Source organism: Natrix helvetica (assembly GCF_964273705.1).
Source record: "Natrix helvetica genome assembly, chromosome: 4".
Taxonomy (NCBI): domain Eukaryota; kingdom Metazoa; phylum Chordata; class Lepidosauria; order Squamata; family Natricidae; genus Natrix; species Natrix helvetica.
Genome location: NC_138550.1, coordinates 144,638,655 through 144,664,536, shown reverse-complemented (window position 1 = coordinate 144,664,536; position 25,882 = coordinate 144,638,655). Strand labels below are relative to the sequence as shown.

The window sequence follows — 25,882 nt, the reverse complement described above, 5'->3', positions numbered from 1 at the left end:
GCCGTCACATGATCATCTAGCGACAGCCGGGAATCTAGGAGGATGCCCAGGGAACTACCAGAGAACTGGAAAAGAGCTGAAGGGGGGAAAAAACAGATCCAGGAAACTACAGACCTATCAGCCTGACCTCAATACCAGAAAAGATTCTGGAAAAGATAATCAAGCAACGAATTAGCGAACACCTAGAAGCAAACAAAGTAATAGCCAAAAGCCAACATGGGTTTGTCATAAACAGATCATGCCAGACTAATCTTATTGCATTCTTTGATAATGTGACAAAATTAGTGGACCAGAGGAATGACGTCGATATAGTTTACTTGGACTTCAGTAAGGCATTTGATAAGATAGACCATAACCTACTACTAGATAAAGTAGAAGAATGTGGGTTAGACAGCATCACCACCAGATGGATTCATAACTGGCTGACCAACCGCACTCAACATGTAGTCCTCAATAGAACTGCATCTTCATGGAGGGAAGTATGCAGTGGAGTACCCCAAGGCTCTGTTTTGGGCCCAGCACTCTGCAACATCTTCATCAATGATTTGGATGAGGGAATAAATGGGGAACTCATCAAATTTGCAGATGACACCAAGCTGGCAGGAATAGCCAATACTCCAGAAGATAGGCTTAAGATGCAGAAGGATCTTGACAAACTTGAACATTGGGCACTATCTAACAAAATGAAATTCAATGGTGAAAAGAGTAAGGTTCTACATTTAGGCAAGAAAAACAAAATGCACAGGTACAGTATAGGTGGTACCTTCCTCAATAGTAGTAACTGTGGGAGGGATCTTGGAGTCCTAGTGGACAACTATTTAAATATGAGCCAGCAGTGTGCAGCAGCTGCCAAAAAAGCCAACACAATTCTAGGCTGCATAAACAGAGGGATAGAATCAAGATCACGTGAAGTGTTAATACCACTTTATAATGCCTTGGTAAGGCCACACTTGGAATACTGCATTCAGTTCTGGTCGCCACGATGTAAAAAAGATGTGGAGACTCTAGAAAGAGTGCAGAGAAGAGCAACAAAGATGATTAGGGGATTGGAGACTAAAGCATATGAAGAACGGTGTCTGCATTATTTTCTGATCTTTCTTGATTGATCTGCTGAGGGTTTGATCTGAAAAACCTCTGAAGCGTACAGAATCTGAATTCATTGGATTCAACTTGTTTATCTCATTCTTCAATTCAAACAGGGGAAGGGGGGAAACAATGCAGTTGCACCTGCCAAGCTAAAATTAATTTGAGGTGTAGGTAATCCTGTCTGTGGGGCAGGAACAGAAGTGGGTTCCTACCGGTTCGGATGAGTAGGTAGTAACTCGGCCTGCCACATCCCCAAACTGGTTCTATCAATGGCAGCGTCATCTTGATTTTCAGTTCTGCGCATGCGCAGAACAGCCTTCATTGCAAAAATGCATTTTTTTGTTCTTTTCTTTGTGCACATGCGCAGACCTTTTTAGGTGTGACTTTTTTGCGCAACGAACTGGCAATAATGCCAGCAGCAACCCATCCCTGGGCAAGAAGCAGCAGTGGTGCAGGGAAATAGCTGCCAATGCACACTTCCAAAAATGTGTCCCATAAGTAGATTTCTCAGAAATGTTATTGCTTTAAATCTCACTCTCGACTTCTATTAGTTTAGTCATGTAATGCAAGCTGGTTCTGCTGGTTCAGACTGGTTTGCCCGAAGTGGTAGCGGAAATCATGGGTGGCCTCGCCCATTTGCCCTGGCTATATGGCATCCCATTTAGGCACTTTTTAATAGCCAAAGCGCATGCAAGGATGGCTGAGTGCTTGCATCGATTGGCACTTGCATTGATTGGCATTGGCAAACTAGATTTCTTAAAATATTTGGGGACTTTCAAGATTGCCAAGGCTCCTGTTTTTACTCCAGCATTCTATTATTTCATGTTTTTTTCAAAATTCAACATACATGCAGGGATGACTAAAAATTCCCCAGCCACCCTCTTGAGGTTGCCAAGGTTGAAAAACACTGCTCTTGTGATTCCTGTGCTGAGTAGCAGGTTGATGTAGAGGACCTTTAAGGTTTCTTTCAACTCGAAGTCTTTGCTTATTATTACTACAAGTACAATTTAGTTGACCTTGCATGTATTTTGATTTCTAAAAACCAGCAAAATGAGAGATAATTTAAAATATTTTGGGGAATAGGGTTGAAACATGAATTCCCTGAAAATAGCTTGTCCATCACTCTATCTCCAAGAAATGGAGAAATGTTCAAACATCCAGAAAAAGGCAATGGCAAACTACGTATTTCTCAGTTATGCCCAGGGTTATTTCCATGAAGCATTATACTATTAAACATGTTCTCTTTTTCAACACATCTACCATAATCTATCTTTGATAAATTGATCAGGGCAGGAAAATGTCCTACAGAAGTTTTAGGTGTGGCTGAATGGGAGTTTTTCAACATAGTTCACATGGTGAATTACCCCAAAGCTACTGAATATAACATGCACAGTATATATTACTTTCAAGTATTCCCTGAAAGAGCATAGGACAGGGGTGTCAAACTCGATTTCATTGATGGCCGCATCAGGGTTGTGTTTGACCTTGGAGGGTGAGGTGGGGGCGTGGCCAGGGTGGGCGTGGCCAGCTCGACATCATTCATGTCGGGGGCACATGCGGTGGCCCGCATGGGGCTGGGGAATTCCTTCCTTCCTTCCTTCCTTCCCTTCTTTTTCCTTCCCTTGAGTTTGACACAGTTTGCATAGGATATACAGTATTCATACCAAGTTTCAACAGATAGAATTCAGCTTAAAACCATTTGTTTAGCCACTGCTCGAAATAACAATGGACTTAGAAAAAGTGGCTTTTGACTAGTCTTTGCACTTAGGATGTTTATAGCATCCCCACAATCAAAATTCAGGTGCTTGGCAACTGGCATGTATTTATGATGGTTGCAGCATCTTGGAGTCATGTGCTTGCTATTTGTGACCTTCTCAGCTGGCTCCTGACAAGCAAAACCAATCAGATTCGCTTAACAAGGGGGAATGACTCACTGAACAACAGCAGTGGTTCATTTAACAACTGTGGCAAAAAGGTCATAAAATTCGGCACTACTCACTTAGCAATTGCTTGGTTTAGCAACCAAAATTCTGGTCCCAACTGTTGTTGTAAGTCAAGGACTACATGCACATCTTTGCAATGAGATATTGCAACGCATTGCTAGATGCTTCAGCTATAATCATGCCATCATTTGCCATGATCAACAATGCTGCCCTTTATAAAAATGCCATTTACTGCATTTGTGGGTACTGAAAGTCAAGGGACAAATTATACAGTGGATTTATTTTTCTGAAAGCAAACACAGGGATTGCTGCACCGAACAAGGATGTCAAATTATCTGGCGCTGAATGTCAGCCTTTCCTAACCGGGGGCCAATCTATATCATTTCAGATTACCGCGGAAACAAACTCATATGATTTGTATGAAAAACAAACATTGTACTTGTCCACAGAACTTTCATGGGAACATGCAACTAAAAAATGATAAAACGAATAACAACTAACAAAGTTAAGAGGAATTTGTTATGCAAGGCTTATGTTCAACATATTTAAAAATGACTTGGATGTGGATTTAAAAAATACGATATGCAAACGTGCAGATGACAGGAACATTGGGAGATGGCAAAGACTTCAGAAGACAGCATCAGGGTCAGGAGAATCTTGACAAGCTGAAACATTGGCAGACACCAGGAAGATGGATTTCAATAGCAACAAATGCTAAATGCTACTTTGGGTAGGAAAAAGGCAACAGATGTGGGATAGAACCTTCCTGCACATGCAAACAGGATGTGAGTGTATCATAAGCTGAACATGAGCCAACAATATGATGCAGCCTAGGACAGCATCCACTTTTGTTTTACAGCTGCAGTCAAGATCAATAAACATTGCCATTCCTCTCTGTACTGCATTATTTAAACCACACCTAAAGTATTGTGTCCAAATTCTGGGCACTGTATTTTAGAAAGAACATTAGCAAAGTGGACCATGTCCAGAGAACCAGGAAAGTGAGGGACCTGGAAGGAATGGTTTGAAGCTCTGGATATATTTAACTGTGGAAGACATGACTGCGTGTTCATGTACCTGAAGTAATGTCACGGAGAAGACAGGGCAGAAAAGAAATTGGATTTCAATTACAAGGAAGTAGATTTTGTTTGGACATCAGGATGAACTTCCTAACAAATGAGAGTTGTTCATAGAATATCAGAGTTGGAGGGGACCTTGGAGGCTTTCTAATCCAACTTCCCTCAAGCAGGAGGCCCTATACCCATGATGGTTAACCTTTTCGGCACCAAGTGCTGAAACTGGAGTGCGTGTGCCAGAGCACCGGAACCCGGAAGATAGCAGCTGGGCGGTGTGCATGCACATGGCAGCCAGCTGCTCTTCCAGGTTCGGTCGTGTGGTGGCCAGTTGCTCTCTTCTGGACACATGCATGTGCCGGAACCTGGAAGAGCAGCTGGCAACAGCGCATGAACCCACAGAGAGGGCTCTGAGTGCAACCTCTGGCACCCGTGCCATAGGTTTGCCATCACTATACCATTTCAGACAGTCTCTTCTTAAAAACCTCCAGTGATGGAACACCCACAGCCTCTGAAGACAAGCATTCTACTGGTTGATTGTCCTAACTGTCAGGAAATTTATCCTTATTTCTAGTTCAATAAGGGATCAGCCTGCCCAGGAAATGGTGAATCTCCCTCACTGAAGGGATTTAAATGATGTCTTGGATGCTGTAAACAGTGGGAACCCATTCTGAGCAGAAAGATGAAATAGGTATCTTCCAGGCCCCTTACAATGTTTATATTATGTGATTCTACAATTTAGGATTGCATGAATAGTCCTGGATCCCATACACACTTGAACAACAATAAGATACAAAATCCAAAACAGATCAGGTAGGTCTGCTCCAATGGATTGTTTTTTTCTGAATATTTCATGATTTAAGAGATAGTGCCTGTTTAAAAAGAATCAGAGTAAAGAGAATAAAATTGCACCAAATTGTACTAAATGTTTCAAATATATTCTCTGCCATTGATGCTTATTGATCAGATAACATAATTCAGGGACCAGTGATTCCATTCATACACAATGCTATTCCAGGTTTTTTAATCACTTTGTCAAGCAAATCAATATTGCCTGGTGGACCCATAACCTTAAACCATATGAATTTGAATGTAATGCTAAGTCCAGTACAAACAAATCACACATTAAGGCTTCATGTTATATATGAACAGGAGGCAAACAGAAGAAATTATGATGATGCCCTATGTGTCATGACATCAACAAGCAAATGGCATGAATTATGTAATTTGTGCCAGCTGTATCATAATGTTATACATTATGTAAAGTTAGAGTTTAGGAGTGGCATAATTTCAGATCAGATCAAAGCCCCAGAATTTGTTTAGTAATAAACATGTCTACCACATAGAGAAGTCAATATGAAAAAACTTCCTTTAAGCCTAATCTTTTCTCTGACATCAAATTTTGGTGTTCAAAGTCATGTTCAGTACATAAGAATCGTAATTTATATTCCTTTACTTGCACTATGACATACAGCATAGCCAAGCAAAATGACAGTGGCTTTGCAGTTGCAGCTCAATTAGCCCTTGATTTTTCATAGATGAAAAAGACCAAACAGAATATTACAGCTTATATGTAATTGGTAGCTCTCCCCACATATATATATATATATACAAACAAACAAACAAGAACCCAATCTCACATCACCAGATAAGGAGATCAAAAGTTTGGGGTTATGTTAATATTATCACAACTGACATTCTAAAGACGTTGTTTGAATAAGAAAAGAGTTAACCATTTAACAAAAGAGCTTGTTTGACAGTCAGCTGTCAAGGTTTAAAAGAGGTCCATTATATAATTGTTCCTTGCATTAAATTCTGGATTAAAATTACATTTAAATTTCACTTCCTTTACTCCATCCTGCTTTTGATTATCTTTAAGAATAGTTGATGGTCTTGTGAGTTGGACCTTTTAAAATTTTTAATATTTTGTGTACATGGACTGGAATTTTATATGAAATTGTGGGTTTGATCTTTGACCTCTGTTTACTATAATACTGATTTCTCTCTAATTTGATAGCATGGAGTCCCTACTAGTACAGTGGTTTATTGTAAACAAGCTGCTCACTTTACATAGCTATGTTTGGCGAGCTCTTAAGTGAAGAAGTATGCATGGTGTATACTTTGGATGCTGTAGTATACTATAGGAATAATAAAACCCACATAATAACTGTTCAGCTTCACAGGTAATATACACATTTGAAAAAAGTGATTGCATGCCTATTACCGGGGAGGGGGGGAACCCACAGTTCAGTGGGAGGTTACCTCCATGCAACTCTACACAGAACTGCAGTTTTATTTTTATTTTAGAGCCATCTTGGTCTAGTGGTTAAAGCACCAGGCTAGAAACCGTGAGTTCTAGTCCCGCCTTAGGCCTGAAAGTTGGCTGTGTGACTTTGGGCCAGTCACTGTCTTTCAGCCCAACTCAACCCACAGTTGTTGTTGCGAGGGGGGGGGGGATAGGAGGAGGAAGGACTATTAGGTATGTTCACTGTCTTGAGTTATTCCTAAAAATAATAAATAAAATATATAAATGTACCCCAATGAATTTAATGGGGGCATCTCCCAGATAAATATATACCAGATTACAGGTTTAATCACTTGATGTTTTATTGCTTTGCATTATTCAGAATGTGAAAAAATCTATGATTTCCTCATTTTATTACCAACCCTAATCTCTGTCACAATAGCTTCATCATTCAAGATATGAAGAGAATGTGTTTCAAATATGTTGGACAAATGCAGAGAACACAGACCTGGAAGGAAATGGCTGTTGTGATACTGTTGTGGATTTTTGCTGTCTCTTCTCATTTATTGATTGTAAACCTTTTTGGAAGGTCATTCAAAATAAATTCCACTTACAAATGAGGCTGTCTCCACTGGTTTGCAATTTGACACAGCTTTACACAATTTAGGAAGCAAATAGCTATGATATTTGTATACTGAGTTTTCCTATTTTTCCTATTGGTAACCTCTGCAGCAATAATATAATATGAACCATGAAGAATCTAACCTAAAAAAAAAAGAATCTAACCTAACAGGTATTTCAAGTTGATATATATTGACATAGTCTAAAGGAGTCCTTTATTTTTGGTTTGCTTTGAATCATCTTTCACTTTTTTAAAAAAATCAACTTTCTTTTATAAGTTTACTCCAGTTCCCATTTTACTCTCCAGCCCATTTTACTATCCAGCCATCACAATTTGTTTGCATTTATGACATGCATTCAAGTATTCATGGGAGAAAGCCCTTACTTTGCATAGCTCAACTGCTTAAATCACACCACATCGGTGCATTTCCTTGCATTTGCTCTCTTTCCTCATACTTCCCCTTCTAATTATGGTTATAAATATTTCTCAGTAGTAATACAAGTGCTTCCTGCCAAAGGAGCCATGAGTTTTTTCTCACAGTCAACGAGCTGAGATACATTAAAAGAGACTGCCGCTATTATTATGGCTGGATGGCTTGTGTTTCTGGGACTCTTGCCCAGTAATAATAACCGAGCCTGGAGGAGAGCAAAGATTGGCTGCCAATCTCATTATTCAATCAAAGAGTTTTGCCTGACAATATGGTCTCCCTGTGCCCCAATGTAAGCAAAGGGCAGCCTCTTTGTAGCCATGGAATATGGGCAGTATTAGAACACTTCAAGGCTCAAAGAAACGACATTCTTTTCTAAATGTTACTGGCATTTTTTCCTCTAATCTTTGTTCCCTAATTATAGCTAATTTCCTAATGACAGAACTACCATTCTGCAGGCCCACAGCTATTTATTAAGCATGTGCTCCTATCCTCCTTGACCAAAGCCAATGGACAATGTTGTCTGAAGAAATTCCATATTTAGCCGTTCAGGGATTCCTATTGTATCAAGTCTTCTTGGATTGGATGACACCAAGACCAGGGGTGAAATTCAGCAGGTTCTGACAGGTTCTGGAGAACCGGTAGTGGAAATTTTGAGTAGTTCGGAGAACCGGCAAATACCACCTCTGACTGGCCCTAGAGTGGGATGGGAATGGAGATTTTGCAGTATCCTTCCCTGCCACGGCCACCAAGCCATGCCCACAGAACAGGTTAAAAAATGTGAATTTCACCAGTGACCAAGACTCGATTTAAATTGTAGTGTTATGAATTGTGGGCTGAGTTTGAACAACTCACCCAATCTTCTATAACTCTGTTCAACGTAGTATACTAAATAGGAATGATCAGCACTGTTGTAATGTTAAGAGGAATGTGAGGTTCTGCTCTACTTATATGACCCCAATATACATGCTACCCAAAAGTTCCCCAAAGGGAGGAGTAAGGAACTGGAGCAGGCAATTCCACAGCCTATCCGACCACTGGCAAATTCTGAATGAGTGGCTGAGGCAGTGCTGGGGTGCCAAAGGAAGGTGTCAGTCTCATATGTAGATCCCATATAAGATATAAGAGAGGGACTTCTCCGGGTGCCGTCCACTAAGCAATGCCAGAGGGCGGCGCCGAGGGGTAGGGCCTTCTCTGTGATGGGCCCAGCCCTCTGGAATGACCTCCCCCCCGACATTAGGACAGCTACCGATCTCCGCTCCTTCCGCACGAAACTCAAGACTCACCTGTTCCAACTAGCCGGCCTGGCCTGAATTATAACTATACTTCTAATCCCCCTGGATAATTTTAAATTTTAAATTAAGTTTGACTTTGGGTATTTTAATTGTTTTAATTGTATTATGCTGTTTTTAACTAATGATTATTTATTTATTGATGTATTGTACAATGTTTTGTATATCTCCTCGTCATTTTTTGTATAATGAATTGTACGCCGCCCCGAGTCCCTTGGTGGAGAGGGAGCGGCCTATAAATTGGATTAATAATAATAATAATAATAATAATAATAAGAAGAAGAAGAAGAAGAAGAAGAAGAAGAAGAAGAAGAAGAAGAAGAAGAAGTCACTGCAATGCAGAAGCATCACACTTACTTTACCACTCCATGCCTACAAATACATTGTGTGTTGACCAATCTCCCAACTTACTCCAACACATGGTGCCATACCATGGGAAGGTCAGGTGGAAGAGCAGAACACATAAAGCTGCACTTGGAGAATGTCAGCCACAGGTGGGAACAGCATTTCCTAACCTCTGCAATTTTAAGCCGCATGGACTTCAACTCCCAGAGGCCACATCGGAATGTGTCTTCATTTTTCCAACTTGTGTTTGCAGCATTGCTCCCCTTTTAAAAAACCCCATGGAATCACCACACTATAGCTATTTGAAATGAACCACTCCATTCCCTTAGCAGTTTGCTTTCAACAGTAGCCAAACCAGGAAGGGGTTATAGTTAAGGTCTTTCTAGCATGAATCTTTTTAGGAGACGCTTGCTGGACAAGATCAAGTGAGGTACTAATACTACTCTATAAAACCTTAGTAAGGCCACACCTAGAGTACTGCATCCAATTTTGTCACCACACTATAAAAAAGATGCTGAGAGTCGAGACTCTAGAACTGTGATTGCAATCCTATAGCATACGTGCCACAGGTGGCACACGGAGCCATTTGTTAAGGCACGCAAGGCGTTGCTGGCCAGCTGACTTCGGCCTTCTTTTGAGGCCATTTTTCACACAAAAAAACGGACCTACGGGGAACCCGGAAGTTTGGGACCAGACTTCCAGTTTGTTCGTAGGACCAGTTTTTGCCCTCCTGGAAGCCCCCTGAAGGCTCAGGAGTGCAAAAATCGGCTCTACGAGCAAACCTGAAGTCACCATTCCCAAACTTCCAGGTTCCCCATAGGTCCATTTTTCGCCCTCCGGAGGCTTCAGGGAAGCTCCTGAGTCCTCCGCAAGGCATCCGGGGGGTGGGCAGGGAGGCTGTTTTCTCCCTCCCCGGGCTCCTAGAAAGTCTCTGGAGCCTGTTGAGGGTGAAAAAAACCGTGCCAAAAGCAGGGGGTGTCGCCGGTCGTGCACACATGCGCACGCAGGGGGGGCCACACGCATAGCATTATGGGTGTGGCCCACCCACGCACAACCCCCCTACACTCCCCCCGCTTTTGGCATGGGAGCCAAAAAAGGTTCGCCATCACTGCTCTAGAACAATGGTACCCAAAGGGGGGCAATTTGATTTTTAATGGGGGTAATTTGAACCTTGTTTAAAACAAGTTAATGGCCTTTTAGGCTTCCTCTGCCATGAGTAGAGTTCACTTTTTGAGTAAAGTAAGAATCATATGTCGGGGTGGGGTCAGAATTTTAGAAATGCTTAGGTGGGGCATGGCCAAAAAATGGTTGGGAACCACTGCTCTAGAAAGAGTGCAGAGAAGAGCAACCAAGATGATTAGGGGATTGGAGGCTAAAACATACAGGACATGGCTAGTCTAGTGAAGAGAAGGACCAGGGGAGACATGATAGCAATGTTCCAATATTTGAGGGGTTGCCACAGAGAGGAGGGGGTCAAGCTATTTTCCAAAGCACCTGAAGGCCAGATATGGAATAATGGATGGAAACTGAACAAGGAGAGATTCAACCTGGAAATCAGTGGTGGGTTCCGGATCCCGGTGCAACCGTACGGTGCAACGGGGCCTGGTGTCTACCACATGAACTCGCGCAGCATGCCCATGCGTCCTTACCTCCTGCAACGCCTCCGCAATGCTCCAGCTGCTTGGCCGAGCGTCGCGCAGGCACCATACGCACCATGCGCATGCACAGAAGCGCCAAAGAGCTCAAATACAGGTAGAGGACGAGCAGGTGGGCCCTCTGGAGCACTGTACAGGAACGGTACCCAGTGTTCCCGGCAGCCACCAGTACACCCATACCGGTGTGTACCGCCTGCAATCCACCACTGCTGAAAATAAGAATTTTTCTGATAGTGAGAGCAATCAACCCATGGAACACCTTGTCTTCAGAGTGGTTGGAGCTTCATCACTGGAAGCTTTCAAGAAGAGACTGGACTGCCATTTGTCAAAAATGGCATATGGTCTGCTTCAGGAGTGAAAAATTCAGCAGGTTCTGGAGAACCAGTAGTGGACATTGTGAGTAGTTCAGAGAACCGGCCAATACCACCTCTGGCTGCCCCCCCCCCCCGTGGGGTGGGAATGGAGATTTGGCAATATCCTTCCCCTGCCACGCCCAACAAGCCACGCCCACAGAACAGGTAGTTAAAAAATTGAATTTCACTACTGGTCTGCTTGGGGGTGGGGTGGGGGGCGTTGGACTAGATGACCTACAAGGTCCCTTCCGACTCTGTTAATCTGTATCTGTATCTACCTATTTAACGGAAGTCAGACAGGTTTATCCTATGTAGTTACTCAAAGATTAGTGAAGCTCGCCTGCCAAAACAAACATTTTCTGCTGCAGCAAAGCGTCTCGCCTCGCTTTGCTGGCCGCCTGCTTTCTTCCCGAATCACGCCCCTTCCAGTCCCCGGTTCTCTTTTGGGCCAACCCCACCCCACCTGTTGTGAAAACATCCGGTCCACGAAGGCAGGAGCCCAGCGCTCCGGCCCCAGGAAGTTCACCTGGGCTTAAAAAACCGGTTTCTTCGGCTCCCAGCGTCGCTTGGGGCGTTGATGCAGCTGAAGAGCCCGGAGAAGCGGGGGCGAAGTAGAGACTATGGGATCGTCTCCCACTTTGGGAGGGGGGGCGAGCAGGCGTGAGTTTCTTTCCCAAGGCTGGTATTTTGCAAATGAGCAGGTAAGGAGAAGAGAGGCTGGCGCCGAGGGCTTTCTAAGGGGCTAGCTTAAGAGCAGCGTTTCTCAACCTCAGCAACCTGAAGAGGGGTGGACTTCAACTCCCAGAATTCCCCAGGCAGCATACTGGCTGAAGAATTCTGGGAGTTGAAGTCCGTCTTAAAGGAGCCGAGGCTGAGAAAGCTTACTTAGAGATCGCCTCTGAAGTAAGATCTATTAAAGCCCCCCCGGGGTTTCTTAAGTAAGGTGAGAACAGCAGCGGTAGAGGACAGTGTCCAACCCAGATGGGCTCTTCTTGGAGCAGGTATATAGAGTCGCCCTGGTTTCAGCTGCTGGACACTGCACGGGTGCAGACACCAAGAATCCCGTTTCTGAGTATAAATAAGGATCCTACTCATTGCTGCACTGCAAGAATCTTAGACGGGGGATTAAAATGGGGTAACTTTACACTGCTCTGTGTATCTCATCAGGCCCAGTTCACATTTCTCCTCCTGTGATTTAGAACCATTGCTATGTGCTAAAAAAAAACAAAAAACAGTATAATCAGATCCTATTCTTTGCTCCACCTCCCCATCCCAAATTTTGAACATGTCTGGGTTCTTATTTCGAATTTGAATCCAGGCACCATTATAATTAAAGGAACAGAAAGGAGTTTGCTCCTGTTGTTAAGCATGCCTAGTGGGGATTAAGCATCACCCTTTGTAGAAAAAGACAACACGCATTACATCAACAACAAATTAAAAATGATAGATAAAATGACAATTTATCAACATGCTTTTAAATCCAAATTGGCTGAAATCTTAAAGGTAAACAGGAAGGAGTTCTTTGGGGAGCTCCTGAACTGGAGAATGTCCATTTGCTAATTTGGGTAAATTATCGTAGGGAAAAAATCTATTTGTTGTTTATTGTTTTAATATTCCAGTTTAAGCATGGTTTTAAAAAATATTTTTTAGCATGAGCTTTGGTGTTAATGAACAATTGTCATTTTAATGAGGGATAAGACACATCTTTAATGGTTTGCCTACTATAACTGGACTTAAATTTGCCAGATGTCTTCCATAGCAAAAATAAAGTATTCCATAGAGTTGGAAACGACCTTTTGGGGGAACTAAGTGTAACCTGCTGTTCATTGTTTTAACATTCCACCGTAGGCGGAATGTAACGTAAGCGTGGTTTAAAAATTACTTTTTTATGTCCCATTGTAATTATTCAATTCAATTCAAGTGGGGAATGGAGGGAGGTGGGTTTGTTGTTACTGCATTTGTTGAGATGAGATTCAGTCATTTCTGATGGTCTAGAGAAGCCACTTGATGGTCTTCTGATGGTCTAGAGAAGCCACTAGAGAAGCCACTTGATGGTCTAGAGAAGCCACTTGATGGTCTTCTGATGGTCTAGAGAAGCCACTTCAGGAGCCACTTGTCTTTTGTGCTGCTAAGAGAATGGTTCATATTCATTGTCTGATTCATATTCCTGTTTTGCATCATGGAAATAAGAGCCAATTTTTCTCTTTTGAAAATTCAAGATTATTTCAAAAGAGGTTTAGCAGTTCTTTAAAACCATTTATAGAAGTTTAGTCTACAATAATGTAACTTTGAATGTTGCTGCTCAGTTTTCTGGAGACTTAAGGCACCGGCTCCCAGCCTTTTGGGCACCAGGGATCAGTTCCACGGAGAAAGATTTTGCCATGGACTGGGGGGGGGGGTATAGTTTTGCGTGCTGCCTGCATATCGCAGATGTGGCTTTACTTGTTTGCATGGCCCAGTTGCTGACATGCCAGTTCATGGATCGGGGGTTGGAGAACCTTTGCCTTACGACATATTTTTTTTAAATCTGTACTGCAGATTAACTGTTTTTACCTGTTTACCTCTTTCCCTTTTATTCTAGTTCCAGTCTATAAGATTTTTCAATAGGTGCAGCCTGATTTTCAGTCAGATTTGCTCTTTGATTATTATCCAAATAAAGTATGGAAAAGGTCAGGAAACACTCTTGGACACTTTTTCCCTACTGGCATGTGCCTTCTGACACTTTTTTCCAGAAAGCAAACACAGTTCTTGGAATTGTTATTTGGAATCATACTCCGTACCCACCTCCTGTCTTCTTTAGGGACAGATAGAATAACAGAGTTGGAAGGGACCTTGGAGGTCTTCGAGTCCAACCCCCTGCCTAGGCAGGAAACCCTACACCACTTCAGAGAAATGGTTATCCAACATCTTCTTTAAAACTTCCAGTGTTGGAACATTCACAATTTATGGAGCCAAGCTGTTCCACTGATTAATTGTTCTAATTTGATGTCAGGAAATTTCTCCTCAGTTCTAAGTTGCTTCTCTCCTTGATTAGTTTCCACCCATTGCTTCTTGTCCTGCCCTCAGGTGCTTTGGAGAATAGCTTGACTCCCTCTTCTTTGTGGCAACCCCTGAGATGAAGCTTTATGATAAGACAAGCAGACACACACACACCGTAAAGGTAGTGAAAAAACACTAAAATTTGATGTCACTTGTGAGTCTTCCAAAGTCAATTTATAGAATACCATAATGTGATCTAAGAAATATTTAAAAATCAAATGATTTTATTAAAAAAAAATAGAAGTACAGGTAGTCCTCAGCTTATGAACACAATTGAGTCCAAAACTTATGTTGTTGAGTGAGAAATTTGTTAAGTGAGTGTGCCCCATTTTACAACTTTTGTTTATGTGAATCACTGCAGTTCTTAAGTTAGTAACACAGTTGTTGAGTGAATCTCGTTTCCCCACTGACTTTGCTTTCAGCAAGTTGCAAAAGGACACCATACGACTCCAGGACAATGCAATCATTATAAATGTGATCCAGTTGTCAAGCATCAGAATGTAAATCACATGACTATGATGCTGTTGCAATGGTCATAAGTCTGAAAAATGGTCCTAAGTCACTTCCAGTGCCGTTGTAACTTTGAATGGTCACTCAATGAATTGTTGTAAGTCAAGGACTACCTGTATTGTTATGTCCTGACGTGTCCTGCCTCATCCTTCGGCCAATCTTTTACATGTATAGGAATAGATGTCAGAAATTTTGAAAATTTTTATCTGACTGACTGATTATATGTATATTTTTCAGACTTTGCTCTTTGGCATCTTATTGGCAATCACAGGAAACATTTTTATCAGCATCTCCTTGAATCTGCAGGTATGAAAACTTCATTGTATTGCAAGCTGTGGAACTATGTGTAGACTGGAAGGGAGGCCATAGATGAAATTGGAATTTAGTCACACTTAAATAGGCTTTTTAAAATAATAGATAAAATTGGTGTGATACTGTTGTGGCCCAGCAGGATCCGGTTGAGCTGCTGATGGACTCGGATAGCGAGGAACCATATGAATCTGCCCTGGACTATGTGGAGGACCCTGTGCAGGGTTCAGACTCAGAGCAGGGACCAGAGAGCGTGGTTGGCCACCAGGAGGTGCCTGAGGCATCGAGCAGTGGGGAGGATCAAAGGCAGTTTGTCCTTGATGCTAGTTTGAGAAGGGCTGAGAAACGGAAGCACCAACTCCATAGGCAGACTTACAGAAGATGATTAAGCACAGGTGGTTGTGGATTGGCCCCTCCCAAGAGAGATTATAGGTGAGGCGTTGGGAGGGGACATTTGCAGGAAACAACCGTTCGAATTAAGAAAATCTATCTGTGTATTCTAGCCGTGTCTGTTCGTTTGGACTATCTGCGTGGCTTCATTTGACTTATCTGGGTTGCTGCAGAGTTAATCTATTGAACGAGAGTTGTCTGGGCCCTCAGCCAAAGGATTCATTATCTCAGTATTTAAATAGTGGCAAACAGCCAAGCCTGTGTTCTGATTTATTCACAGGGGTGGAAGGGGGGGTCAGAACAGATACCTTAAATGTAACTGAGTTCACTAAGATTGACTGGTATAAGTCTAGTATTACTTGATGTTGCTCTGAGATAAAGTAGTTGAGCTACATTATAGTTGCAGTGTGGTTACTGTATGTATTCATATATTATTTATAAATTTGTAAAACATGGCCCATACGTCTTTCTGATTTATATAAATGTGCATAAGTGCAATACAAAACAGATGTGGGCAATACATGGGCTAAAACATCTTAATGTAGAACTATAACCATAATAATAAGAAATGCTTATAAAAATCATTTGTAATAAAATTAAACTCATGTATTGGAACGCTATGGTACACATATCTTTGGGAATCTTTGTGTGTTTTATAGCATTACACCCTGTATTAACATCAGCTTTTGGAGTGGGAAGTTATACATTCACAAATGCAATGAAATAAATAAAAAAATAAATCATAGGAACAACTCTTATGTTAAAGCAAATCACATTTATTTGTATTCTGAGAATCTATGAAAGGCAGTCAATTCTTATAAAAGGTCTCAATTGTATTTTTCGTTCCCTCCATGACTGAATCATTTGGTCGATTTATCTTGCCAATTGATCCATTTAACAATTGATAGATGCTTCTGTATTATGTTTATGCCACCAGTCTTACGAAGCTTGAAAGACATATTATATCACCTTCAAGATACAACTCTTAGGAAGGAAATGACTTACAAAAAAGTTGAAAACTTAGAAGTGGCTTTGGGAGAGAAAGAGAAAAGGAAAGCAGTTCTGTTCTTGCTAACGGAAATTTCTACTGAGTCAAGATCATTTCTCAATTGCTATTCATAGGCATACACAACAGTGGTGGGTTGCAGGCGGTATGCCCCAGTAGGTGCGTACCGGTGCCTGCTGGAAGCCACAGACACCGTACCGGAACGGTGCTTTGGAGGGCCTGCCCGCCTGCCCTCGTTCCTTACCTGTATTTGAAGGAAATGGACCATCTGTGCACGCGCGCGCAGCATATGGCACCTGTGCAATGCTCGGCCGAGCAGCTAGAGCGTCGCAGGCGGTGGGTAAGCATGTGTGCACAGCGCGCATGCCCGTGGTGCATGCCCGGCTCCCATTGCAGCGTACCGGTTGCAACGGGAACCGAAACCCACCACTGATACACAACCAATATTCCTTTTAATTTTTTGATAAATCCTTTTATTTATATTCTCCAGCCAGTTCATGTTACCCTTCTTCAGGCAACAAACACACAAGTGAAGCTTCCTTTCTGATTTCTTAAAACAAAATGCTTCTCTTGGCATTGATGTGAGATCAGTGGTGAAATCCAAATTTTTTTACTACTGGTTCTGTGGGCATGGCTTGTTGGGCATGGCAGGGGAAAGAAACTGCAAAATCTCCCTTCCCTTCCCTTCCCCACTCTGGGGCCAGCCAGAGGTGGCATTTGCCGGTTCTCCAAACTACTCAAAATTTCCACTACTGGTTCTCCAGAACCGTTGAGAACCTGCTGGATTTCACCCCTGTGTGAGACCACCTTAAATATTCAAAGTTTCTGAAATATTTATGCTTGAAAGTCCAAAATATTCCAGCATTGCAAACGTTTGACACAGAATACTAACTCTTGATTCCTGATGTTTTTGTTCTATAAATTCTTATTTAAAGATCAAAGTTTTATATAATAGCTATAATGGCGTATTACAGTGATGGCTAACCTTTTTGTCGTTGTATGCAAAAAGCGCACGCACAAATCCCACCCACAATGCAATGTGTGGATGACACCCCCGTGCCCCCCGCACCCTGTGCATTCACACGTGACCCCCTTACCCTGTTTTGGGCCTAGCAGGCCTCCCTGCAGTCTCCTGGGACCAAAAACAGGCCTGTGTGTGTGTGTTTGTGTGTGTGTGTGCACCACACCCTCTATGCTCCCCCTGTCCATGTGTGCAGGCCCCCTGCACATCTCCCGCATGCATCCTGCCCCCCATGCATGTACGACAGAGAGCTGAAAATCAACTGGCTGACAGGAGTGTGTGCGCATGTGCGTTGTAGCTGAGCTGGGGTGACAACTCATGTGCCCGCAGAAAGGGCTCTGTATGTTACCTGTGGCATGCATGCCATAGGTTCGCCATCACAGCTGTATTATCTCTCTAAGGTGGAAAAATATTTATAGTACCATATTAATGCTCACTTACCATTAATCTATTAATCCATATCTTTCATTCTCATATCTTACTTTCAGAAATATTCTCATCTTCGGTTGGCCCAACAAGTCATCCAGAAACCTTGTTACAGAAGCAAACTCTGGTGGTGTGGAATTATATTTATGGGAATTGGAGAAATTGGGAACTTCGCAGCCTATGGATTTGCTCCAGTTATGGTTGTTGCTCCTTTAGGAGGTGTGGCTGTCATTGGTGAGACTTCCTCTCCTTCATTTTATGTGTGAACCTAAATGATACTGCGGGGGTCTTGCTGCCTTCTGAGCTTCATTGTTTTCTTGAAGACATTTCATTACCCAGCTAGGTAACATCATCAGTTCTAGAAGGGAATGGGATTTTCTAGCACTTATAACATTGCATACTTGTGTAATGAAATGTTTACAAGAAAACAGCCAAGCTCAGACAGTACCAGGGTACCCATAGTTCAACCCTGTACTATAAATATTCTCTTCCAAACAGTACTATTTTAAGGTTCTTGAGAAAGCAATGTGGCAATGTCATAGAACTGTCCTGCTCAGACATTGTGGTCTCTTCCTCTGAATGCTAGTTGGTCTCATTTTGTCTAGCACTGAAAATTGAGTTTGCTATTGATGTTCTCACACACATGACAGTTCTCAGAACTTTTCAGGCAAATGACAGTCCTAGAGAAAAATAATTCCATGCAGATGTCTTACTGTTGTCAACTTGTTCATGCCAAGCTGAATACTGTCTTTGTTCTGAAACAGTAAAAGCAGAAACAGTGCATGGTTGGTACATGTGACTGGTTCCATGCAAGCTGAAACAGCTTAGGATGCTACTGAAAATAAGGGCTGATGCTAATTAAACTCCAAGTCTTAAATTTCAAAATACATTATTACAGCCAAGGTGCCTTTATTTAAAATGAAATAAAACATTGGATGACATCAAGATGGTCAACATCAAGATGGTCAACAAAAAGTTTTAACTATGGGAGATCTTGCATTAGTTGGTGCCTAATTTTCACTGCCACCACACAGTATCTTGCAATAATTTAGGTTATATTGTTTAGGTTTATTGTTTACTGATTAATCAAACGGCCATATCAAATCATAACATGTCATCAAAATAGAGTAAAATTAATATATAAACTGAATATCTGAATTTATAAACATCTTCAGTAAAATAATCCAATAAGATCATCTTTTGGGGAGTTGACCTCAATCTGATCTAGTTAAGAAGTTCTCAGTTGGATGGTTTTAGCTATAAACTTGCCAGTCTTTCTGACTATCCAGATGTTTGTTCCTTGAAGGAGGTAAAACGATTTATTGATGGGTTGTCCGGTCAAATTGGGTTATGGATTTAGAGTTTTGTGAAAAGTAAAATCATCTAAAAGTTCTTCCAGGTGAAGAAGGGATTATGTGTAAGAATGGTAAATGTGTGAATAGATGCTACAGTAAATGACACATTATCCCTTAATTCCATAGGGACAAATACATTTTCTTATATGGGATCTTAGAATACGTAGGTTCTTTGTAATAATGCCAAATGCAAACTATTAGGCCTAGCCCAGAAAATTCATCTTTGCCTCTTGGGAAATGTAAGTGAGGAGAAATAACTGATTACTTTGTTGTAGTACATTCTTTACTTCCATCTGGAATTCTATATTATTCAGTCACCGCAGATTTGTATGTTTCATACAGTCATAGTCTAAAGATCATAGAAGCCTTGCTCTGATAACTCACGTCATTAATTTTTGTCCTATAACTTCAGTTAAACTTGAGGAGACTTTTTAGAGACATCTCATCTTTAGAGAAGATTTGGGCCTAGTTGATAAGTTATATCAGAACTGTACCACTTGCTATATTGCTGAGGCATTTTGGCTCTCCAAAAGCACAATACAAATTCTTCCACATAGATTGGTCGTTTTTGAGGAAAAAGCTCATCATAGCTTCTTTCTCACTAATACTAGAGGTGGTATCCTACCGGTTCGGACCGGGTCTCCAGAACCGGTAATGGAAATCGTGGGAGGTTCCACCCACCCGCGCTCGGCTATATAGCATCCCATTTAGGCCCTTTGTTCGCCAAAAGCGCATGTGCGGAAGGGAAGGGCTCTGTGCATGCACGGAGATTTGCGAAATGTGAAAAAAATGTGTGCACTTTCACATTTGCCAAGTGGTAGGGATGGTAAGTGTCTACCACCCCTGACTAATACATAGCTTTCAATACGAAGGCTATTTGGTCCATTCCCCAAATCCTGCAGGCTAAGGGGATCCATTTGAGATGCAAGACTGAAATTGTGATGTGAGTGGAATTTGGAGGGAACAGTGATTTATATTCTGGAGTGTTTCCCCTCCACATTCACTCCTTTCGATCATTCTGCTGTAGTTTAACGTTGCTTGGATACCAGTACTTTTTGCTTGTGAAAGCTGTCAGCCTAAATCTTTCACATGAAGTGATGATCTAAGTAGATATATATTTTAAGTGCATCTCCAAAAGGATCACATTTTTAAAATCTGCATATGGAACCCGGTAGCTCTTCACAGCTAATATATTTAAATTACTTAAAGGTGGGGGAATTATATTTCCCGGGGAAAGAGAATGCCTACTAAAAGCACACATTTTTGCAGGTGGCTATTTCTCTTTTTAATCCCCTGGGAGCAAGTCAGTTTTCTATTTTTGTGGGTCATTGGCAAAATAAAATACGCTGGATATCTTTTTTTCCCCAAAAAGGAACAGCTGAAGTAAGAAGATTGCCTGAATTTAAAGCCTTCTTGCTAGCAATCATGAGAAATTTTTTTACCAAAGACTGCCAAAGAGTTAATATAATGCCTGATGAGAGCTTGTAGCAGATTGAAACAAAAATTAGGTGGTAGAATCCTAGGAAGATGCAAGTGATAATATTTGAGAGTTTGGCTGCTGTACAGTACACAAAATGCAACAGTTCAGTATAACGGTGCGGTATTATTTTTCTCTCTGTGTGCTAACTACCTGCAGGGAGATCTTACATAATAAGCTTGTGTCCTCTGCGCGTATTATAATTATATCAAGTATTTACCGAATGCTTATAAACACAAATGCTGTGAGTTGCCACCATCATCATCACATATCTAACAGTGTAATAACCAGACTGATGCTTGTCACCGATTACAGGACATTTAAAAGGGAGTTGAATTTCAATAGCTGGCATAATTAGAGTAGAAGAGGAAGGTAAGTCACAGAATTAGACAGGTCGTATTGTTGCGACACTAGAACCTGTGGCCAGGTATGAGCCCGTTAGTGATATGCAATCGATAAAAAGAAAGACGATGTGATGATCCTGAACAGATTCATGTGTAAGAGAACGAATATGCTATGTAAATGTTGCCTTGGCAAGCACAGTCAGTTGACTTTCATCCAGCTCTCTCAGCATGACTCACTTTAAATTATAGATGTGAAGCCGAGGCTTGCATCAAAATAGGAGCTTGATAAAGAGCGAGGTGTTTTTTTTTTTTCTGAAGAAGCTATCTGAGTGGACATAATTAATTCTTTTCACTGGTTTCTCAGTTGATTATTGCTTTGTACAAGCAAAATCTCTGCACTGGTTATTCATTTTTACTCTCTTTGTCAGAATTACAAATAGACTGAAAGCCTGACTGTGGGTGATCTTCTACATCCTCGCTCAGCAACACAGTGTGCAGGGACACACACACACACCCCAACACAGTGTGTAGGAACACACCCCCCCCAAAGCTAAATTGGGGGAAAAAATTAAAATGTTTATTAGAAATGACTGACGTTTGCAATCTTCCTCACTGAAATGAGGAAGCAGCCAGAATAATGTATGCCCAAAATTGGAAAAACAACGTAGTACCAAAGGAAGATGAGGTGATAAGAAAAATTTTAGAGTGTGCGCACATGGATAAACTGACAAAAGAAATACAAGGAAAGGAGGAATCAGAATATTATTTAATATGGAATAAATGGTATAAATGGTTAGAAGATAGAAACAAGAAGTAGGGAAACATAAAATAGCGATGTTGTAGAAGTGTTAAGATATAGTGATAAGATAAGATATAGTTAAGATATGTAAGTTATAGTTAAGATATAGTAGCTAAACGATAGCAAGTATACAGTGTACAATAATGTACAATATATGTAAAGTGATATTCTGATACAAACTGTTGTGTTGAGACCTAAGATAGGTGGACACTCTGGTAGACCAGGGAAGAGGAGCCATGCGGCTGAGAGCTCTTTGGCAGAAGGGATAGCACATTCCGCCAAACCTTTCCCCGCTGGGTGGAATGGAGCAACAGGGGCATGGCGTATGCCTAAGCCAGTTAGGTAGTGCTGGAATTATTCAGAGGTAAACTGGGGCCCATTGTCCGATACGAGCACGTCAGGAAGACCGTGGGTAGTGAACAGAGAGACTAATACGTGAATGGTGGTCCCAGAGGTAGTGCTTTTCATAGGAAATAGTTCGACCCATTTTGACCAGGTGTCGACAACTATGAAGAATGTGAGACCAGCCATAGTACCCATGAAGTCAATGTGGATGTGACTCCAAGGGGCCATGGGCTGTTCCCAGTCCCTGGGCGGAGCGGCGGGAGGCGCCAACCTCACGCTTTGGCAAGGCATGCAGCGCTACACCCAGGCAGCAATGTCAGCATCCATTGAGGGCCACCAGACATAGCCATGGCCCAGACTTTTCATCCGTACAGTGCCCAGGTGCCCTTCGTGGAGGTGGGTGAGTACAGCGTGGCAAAGGGAGGCAGGAATTGCTACATGGTTGCCCCACAGAAGGCAGCCCTGAAGGACTGGCAGTTCTGTGCGGCGGCGGAAGTAAGGAAGGAAGTGGGCATCCCTGGAACTAGAGGGCCAGCCCCTGCGGACAGCGTTTAGGACATAGGAGAGGACGGGGTCAGTCAGAGAGGACTGAGCTATGTCCGTGGCGGACATGGGCAGGTGCAGATCCTCAATGAGGCAGATAGAATTAGTGGTGGCAGGATTGGAGACCTCGATGGGCAGTGGGCAGCGGCTCAAGGCATCTGCATGGCCCATATGGCGACCTGGTTTATGAATTAGGAGTAAGAGTAAGCAGCCAGGAACTCTGACAGTCAAGTATAAATAAGTATGGAATAGTATACACAAATAAGTAAAGAACAAGGGGACCACAAGTGTAAGATATGAATGTATAGGGGGGGAATCTGCAATTGTAAAGATATACCGATATGGAACTGCTGTATGATGGAAAAAGTTTTTGTTCCTTTGTTGCCTTAATCTATGTCTTGTTATGTTTATGTGTTTAAAATTAAATTAAATTAAAAATTAAAAAATAGGAAATGGCTCATATTTTAGAAGGTTGTCAAGATTTTGTCGCTTTCCCATGGGATTTGAATGCCAAAATATTGTGAACTTGTAAGAAAAAGCTAATTAGAACTTTTATGCATTCACGGCCACCCCATCGTGAAAAATTGCACAGTGGATTCCACTCCCCAGACTTCAATCACAAGTGTTCAGTGAACTAATAGGGGAGTAATTGGAACACTTCAGAGGCTGCGGTTAAGTTTTCTTTCTTTAATTTACGATTTGTACACCACCAGCTACAAAGGGGCTTTTGGCAATTTGCAGCCATAAAAATTCCTACGTTAAACTACCTTCGTAGTCTCCCAAACAGTGGCATCCGCAGGGGACGTGTAACCCAGCACCTTTCTTTTTAAAGTACGTTGACAAACAAGCGTACAGAGATGTCTTCATTATGCTGCCATGACATCTTGATTCCCATTGAGCTACTCCCAAACAATGAAGGAGTCCTATATCCTTAAGAAATTTTATAGATGTAGTCCTATTTCTTCAAACTTAAAAGTTCTGAATGGTAAGCAATTTACTATGGCTAAGACAGAACATAATGCCTGTTGCATTAGACCAGTGGTTCCCAAAGTGGGCGGTACCTCCCTCTGGGGGGCGGTGGAATGGCTTAGGGGGGCGGTAAGAGGCAAGGGGGGCGGTAGGGGGGCGGTAAGAGGCAAGGGGCGGCGGCAGAGGAGTGCTGGAGGTGGCCTCCTCTAGTGAGCCATTCAGAACCAGTTCGCTCACTCACCCCCGCCCATCCAGAAGCTGCTCGATCGCTTGCTCCCCCCGCCCATCCGCACTATGCTAGCCCTGCCCACCACTCACTGATTGGCTGGCTCACCAATCGCCCTGCCTGCCTCTAAGAGCCCTATCTAAACCCAGTTACCTTTTTTTTCTGCTTGGCTTTCTATAGATAGGGCTCTTAGAGGCGGGCGGGATGATTGGTGAGCCAGCCAATCAGTGAGCGGTGGGCAGGGCTAGCATAGTGTGGATGGGCAGGGGGAGCAAGTGATCAAAGGGAGACCACTTCGCCTCCCTTCGCTCACACTTTGTCTTGATGAGGTTGCTGCAGCTGCTGGGCGTGGACGGAAGGAGGTAGCCAGAGCAGCGGGGAAGCCCGGGCGGGTGAATGAGTGAGAGAGCTGCCTGATCCTCCATCGCTTGCCCGCCCAGGCTGCTCTGGCTACCTCTGTCCATCCATGCCTGGCAGCTGCAGCGACCTCATCAAGACAAAGTGGGAGGCGAAGGGGCCCTGGTGCCCTGCCTGATCCTCCTTTGCTCGCTCGCTATTTTGCGTGCACGGAGTGCCTCAGCGGAAGCCCTTTGCTGGCGGCCAGACCTCCCCTCCCCGGGGCGACGGCCCGTCCATGCTCACCGTCCCGGTAGCGCTGCAGCCGCCCAGACTACGAAGAGAGTGAGTGAGTGAGAGTGAAGGGTGGGGGAGAGCAGCAGAAGAGGTGGGGGCTCCGCATTCCCCCCCACCGGAGCCTTCCCAGAGGAGGTGGGGCTGGGGAATGTGGGGCGGGGGGCGCTGTCTGGGGTGGGACTAGATGACTTCTGGGGGTCCCAACCGGCCCCTCTGATTCTGGAGACCAGAAGCAAGCAAACACGCGCGCGAACACACACACACAGAGAAAAGTGTCTGGTTTTGAATATAATCCTCCCTAGTGCTTGGGGAAAAAAATAAGAGGAACATTTGGATATACATTTTGAATTAACTTGGAAAGAAAATTGCTAAAATCACTTTTAGCTGTGCTCTGCATTAAGGATTCATGCAGTAGCATTTCTTGTTGAATTAGCAGAGTAATATTTACAACAGCCAGCTAAGATAGTTTTATCTGTCTTATAATGTCCGTGGGTAGAGGACTTAGGCATAAGTGCAATGTTTGCCTGTGATTATATAATAAATTCACAGCTTATACATTTGAATTAGATGTTTTTCAATTCATGTTTAACCTATACTTGATATACTTGTATTCAATACATAAGGTGTTAATTATGTCAATGGAAGAGATAGGAAACTGCATTAGTGATATATACATCAATGTGTTGATTTGTACTAAAAATGTTTAGTTTAAAGAAGTTATAAGGAATCACTAATATGAGTGTGGAAAATGTAATGTAGTTGTGGATGACCCTTTGCATGAGTTGTATTGGGAAAAATTAAAAAAATCATAATAATAATAATTTAAAAAAATAATGATTTCCCAAAGAGGTAAAAAGCTACATTTTGCTAGAGTTATTCTTTGCTTCCAAACTGTTGAGGAAGGGGATTGGACTCCATTGTCTATATTTCCCCTTCCATCCCCATGGTTCTTTAGTGAAAATTATAACCCAAGAACATATATATCTGTTAAAATGTTCCCATTCTCACTTTCCATATTGGGAATCCCTAGGTACCATGCAATAATCTCATCAAATAATTCAAGCAAATGTTGGTGACATTGAGCTGAAGCCAAAGTTCAAGAAATCATACCAAGAGTTTTGGTTACAGAAAGAAATTTCTGATCGCTATCCTGCACTATGGACAGTGGTTAAGGAGCTCCTTGTTGCATTTCCAACATCATATTTGGTGGAACGTGGCTTCAGTGTGGTCATCCAACTTCTTTCCAAGCAAAGAAAATGACTCCAGATTACTGAATGTGGTGATTTAAGACTCCTGCTAAGTGACTTAAAACCAGACGTTGGGAAACTGGTATCACTTCATCAAGCCCATCCATCACATTAAGAATTTACTGAACAGTGAAGTAGTTACTAAATTTTACTAAGTTTACTAAGTTACTAGTTACTAAGGTTCTTGATAAATGACTATCAG

The 25,882-nt window shown here is 42.3% G+C and overlaps 2 protein-coding genes across 2 annotated transcripts in view; one reads left to right on the top strand and one right to left on the bottom strand.

The window, feature by feature from the left end:
* MATN2 (matrilin 2) overlaps positions 1 to 25,882 on the bottom strand; it is a 205,077-nt gene that overhangs the window by 29,413 nt on the left and 149,782 nt on the right. The window lies entirely within an intron of this gene.
* NIPAL2 (NIPA like domain containing 2) overlaps positions 11,411 to 25,882 on the top strand; it is a 44,653-nt gene continuing 30,181 nt past the window's right edge. The window contains exons 1-3 of the mRNA XM_081952163.1: positions 11,411 to 11,742; positions 14,828 to 14,896; positions 17,805 to 17,976. Coding sequence (XP_081808289.1) covers positions 11,662 to 11,742; positions 14,828 to 14,896; positions 17,805 to 17,976 — 322 coding nt within the window. The 5' untranslated portion in view covers positions 11,411 to 11,661. The remainder of the gene's footprint in view (positions 11,743 to 14,827; positions 14,897 to 17,804; positions 17,977 to 25,882) is intronic.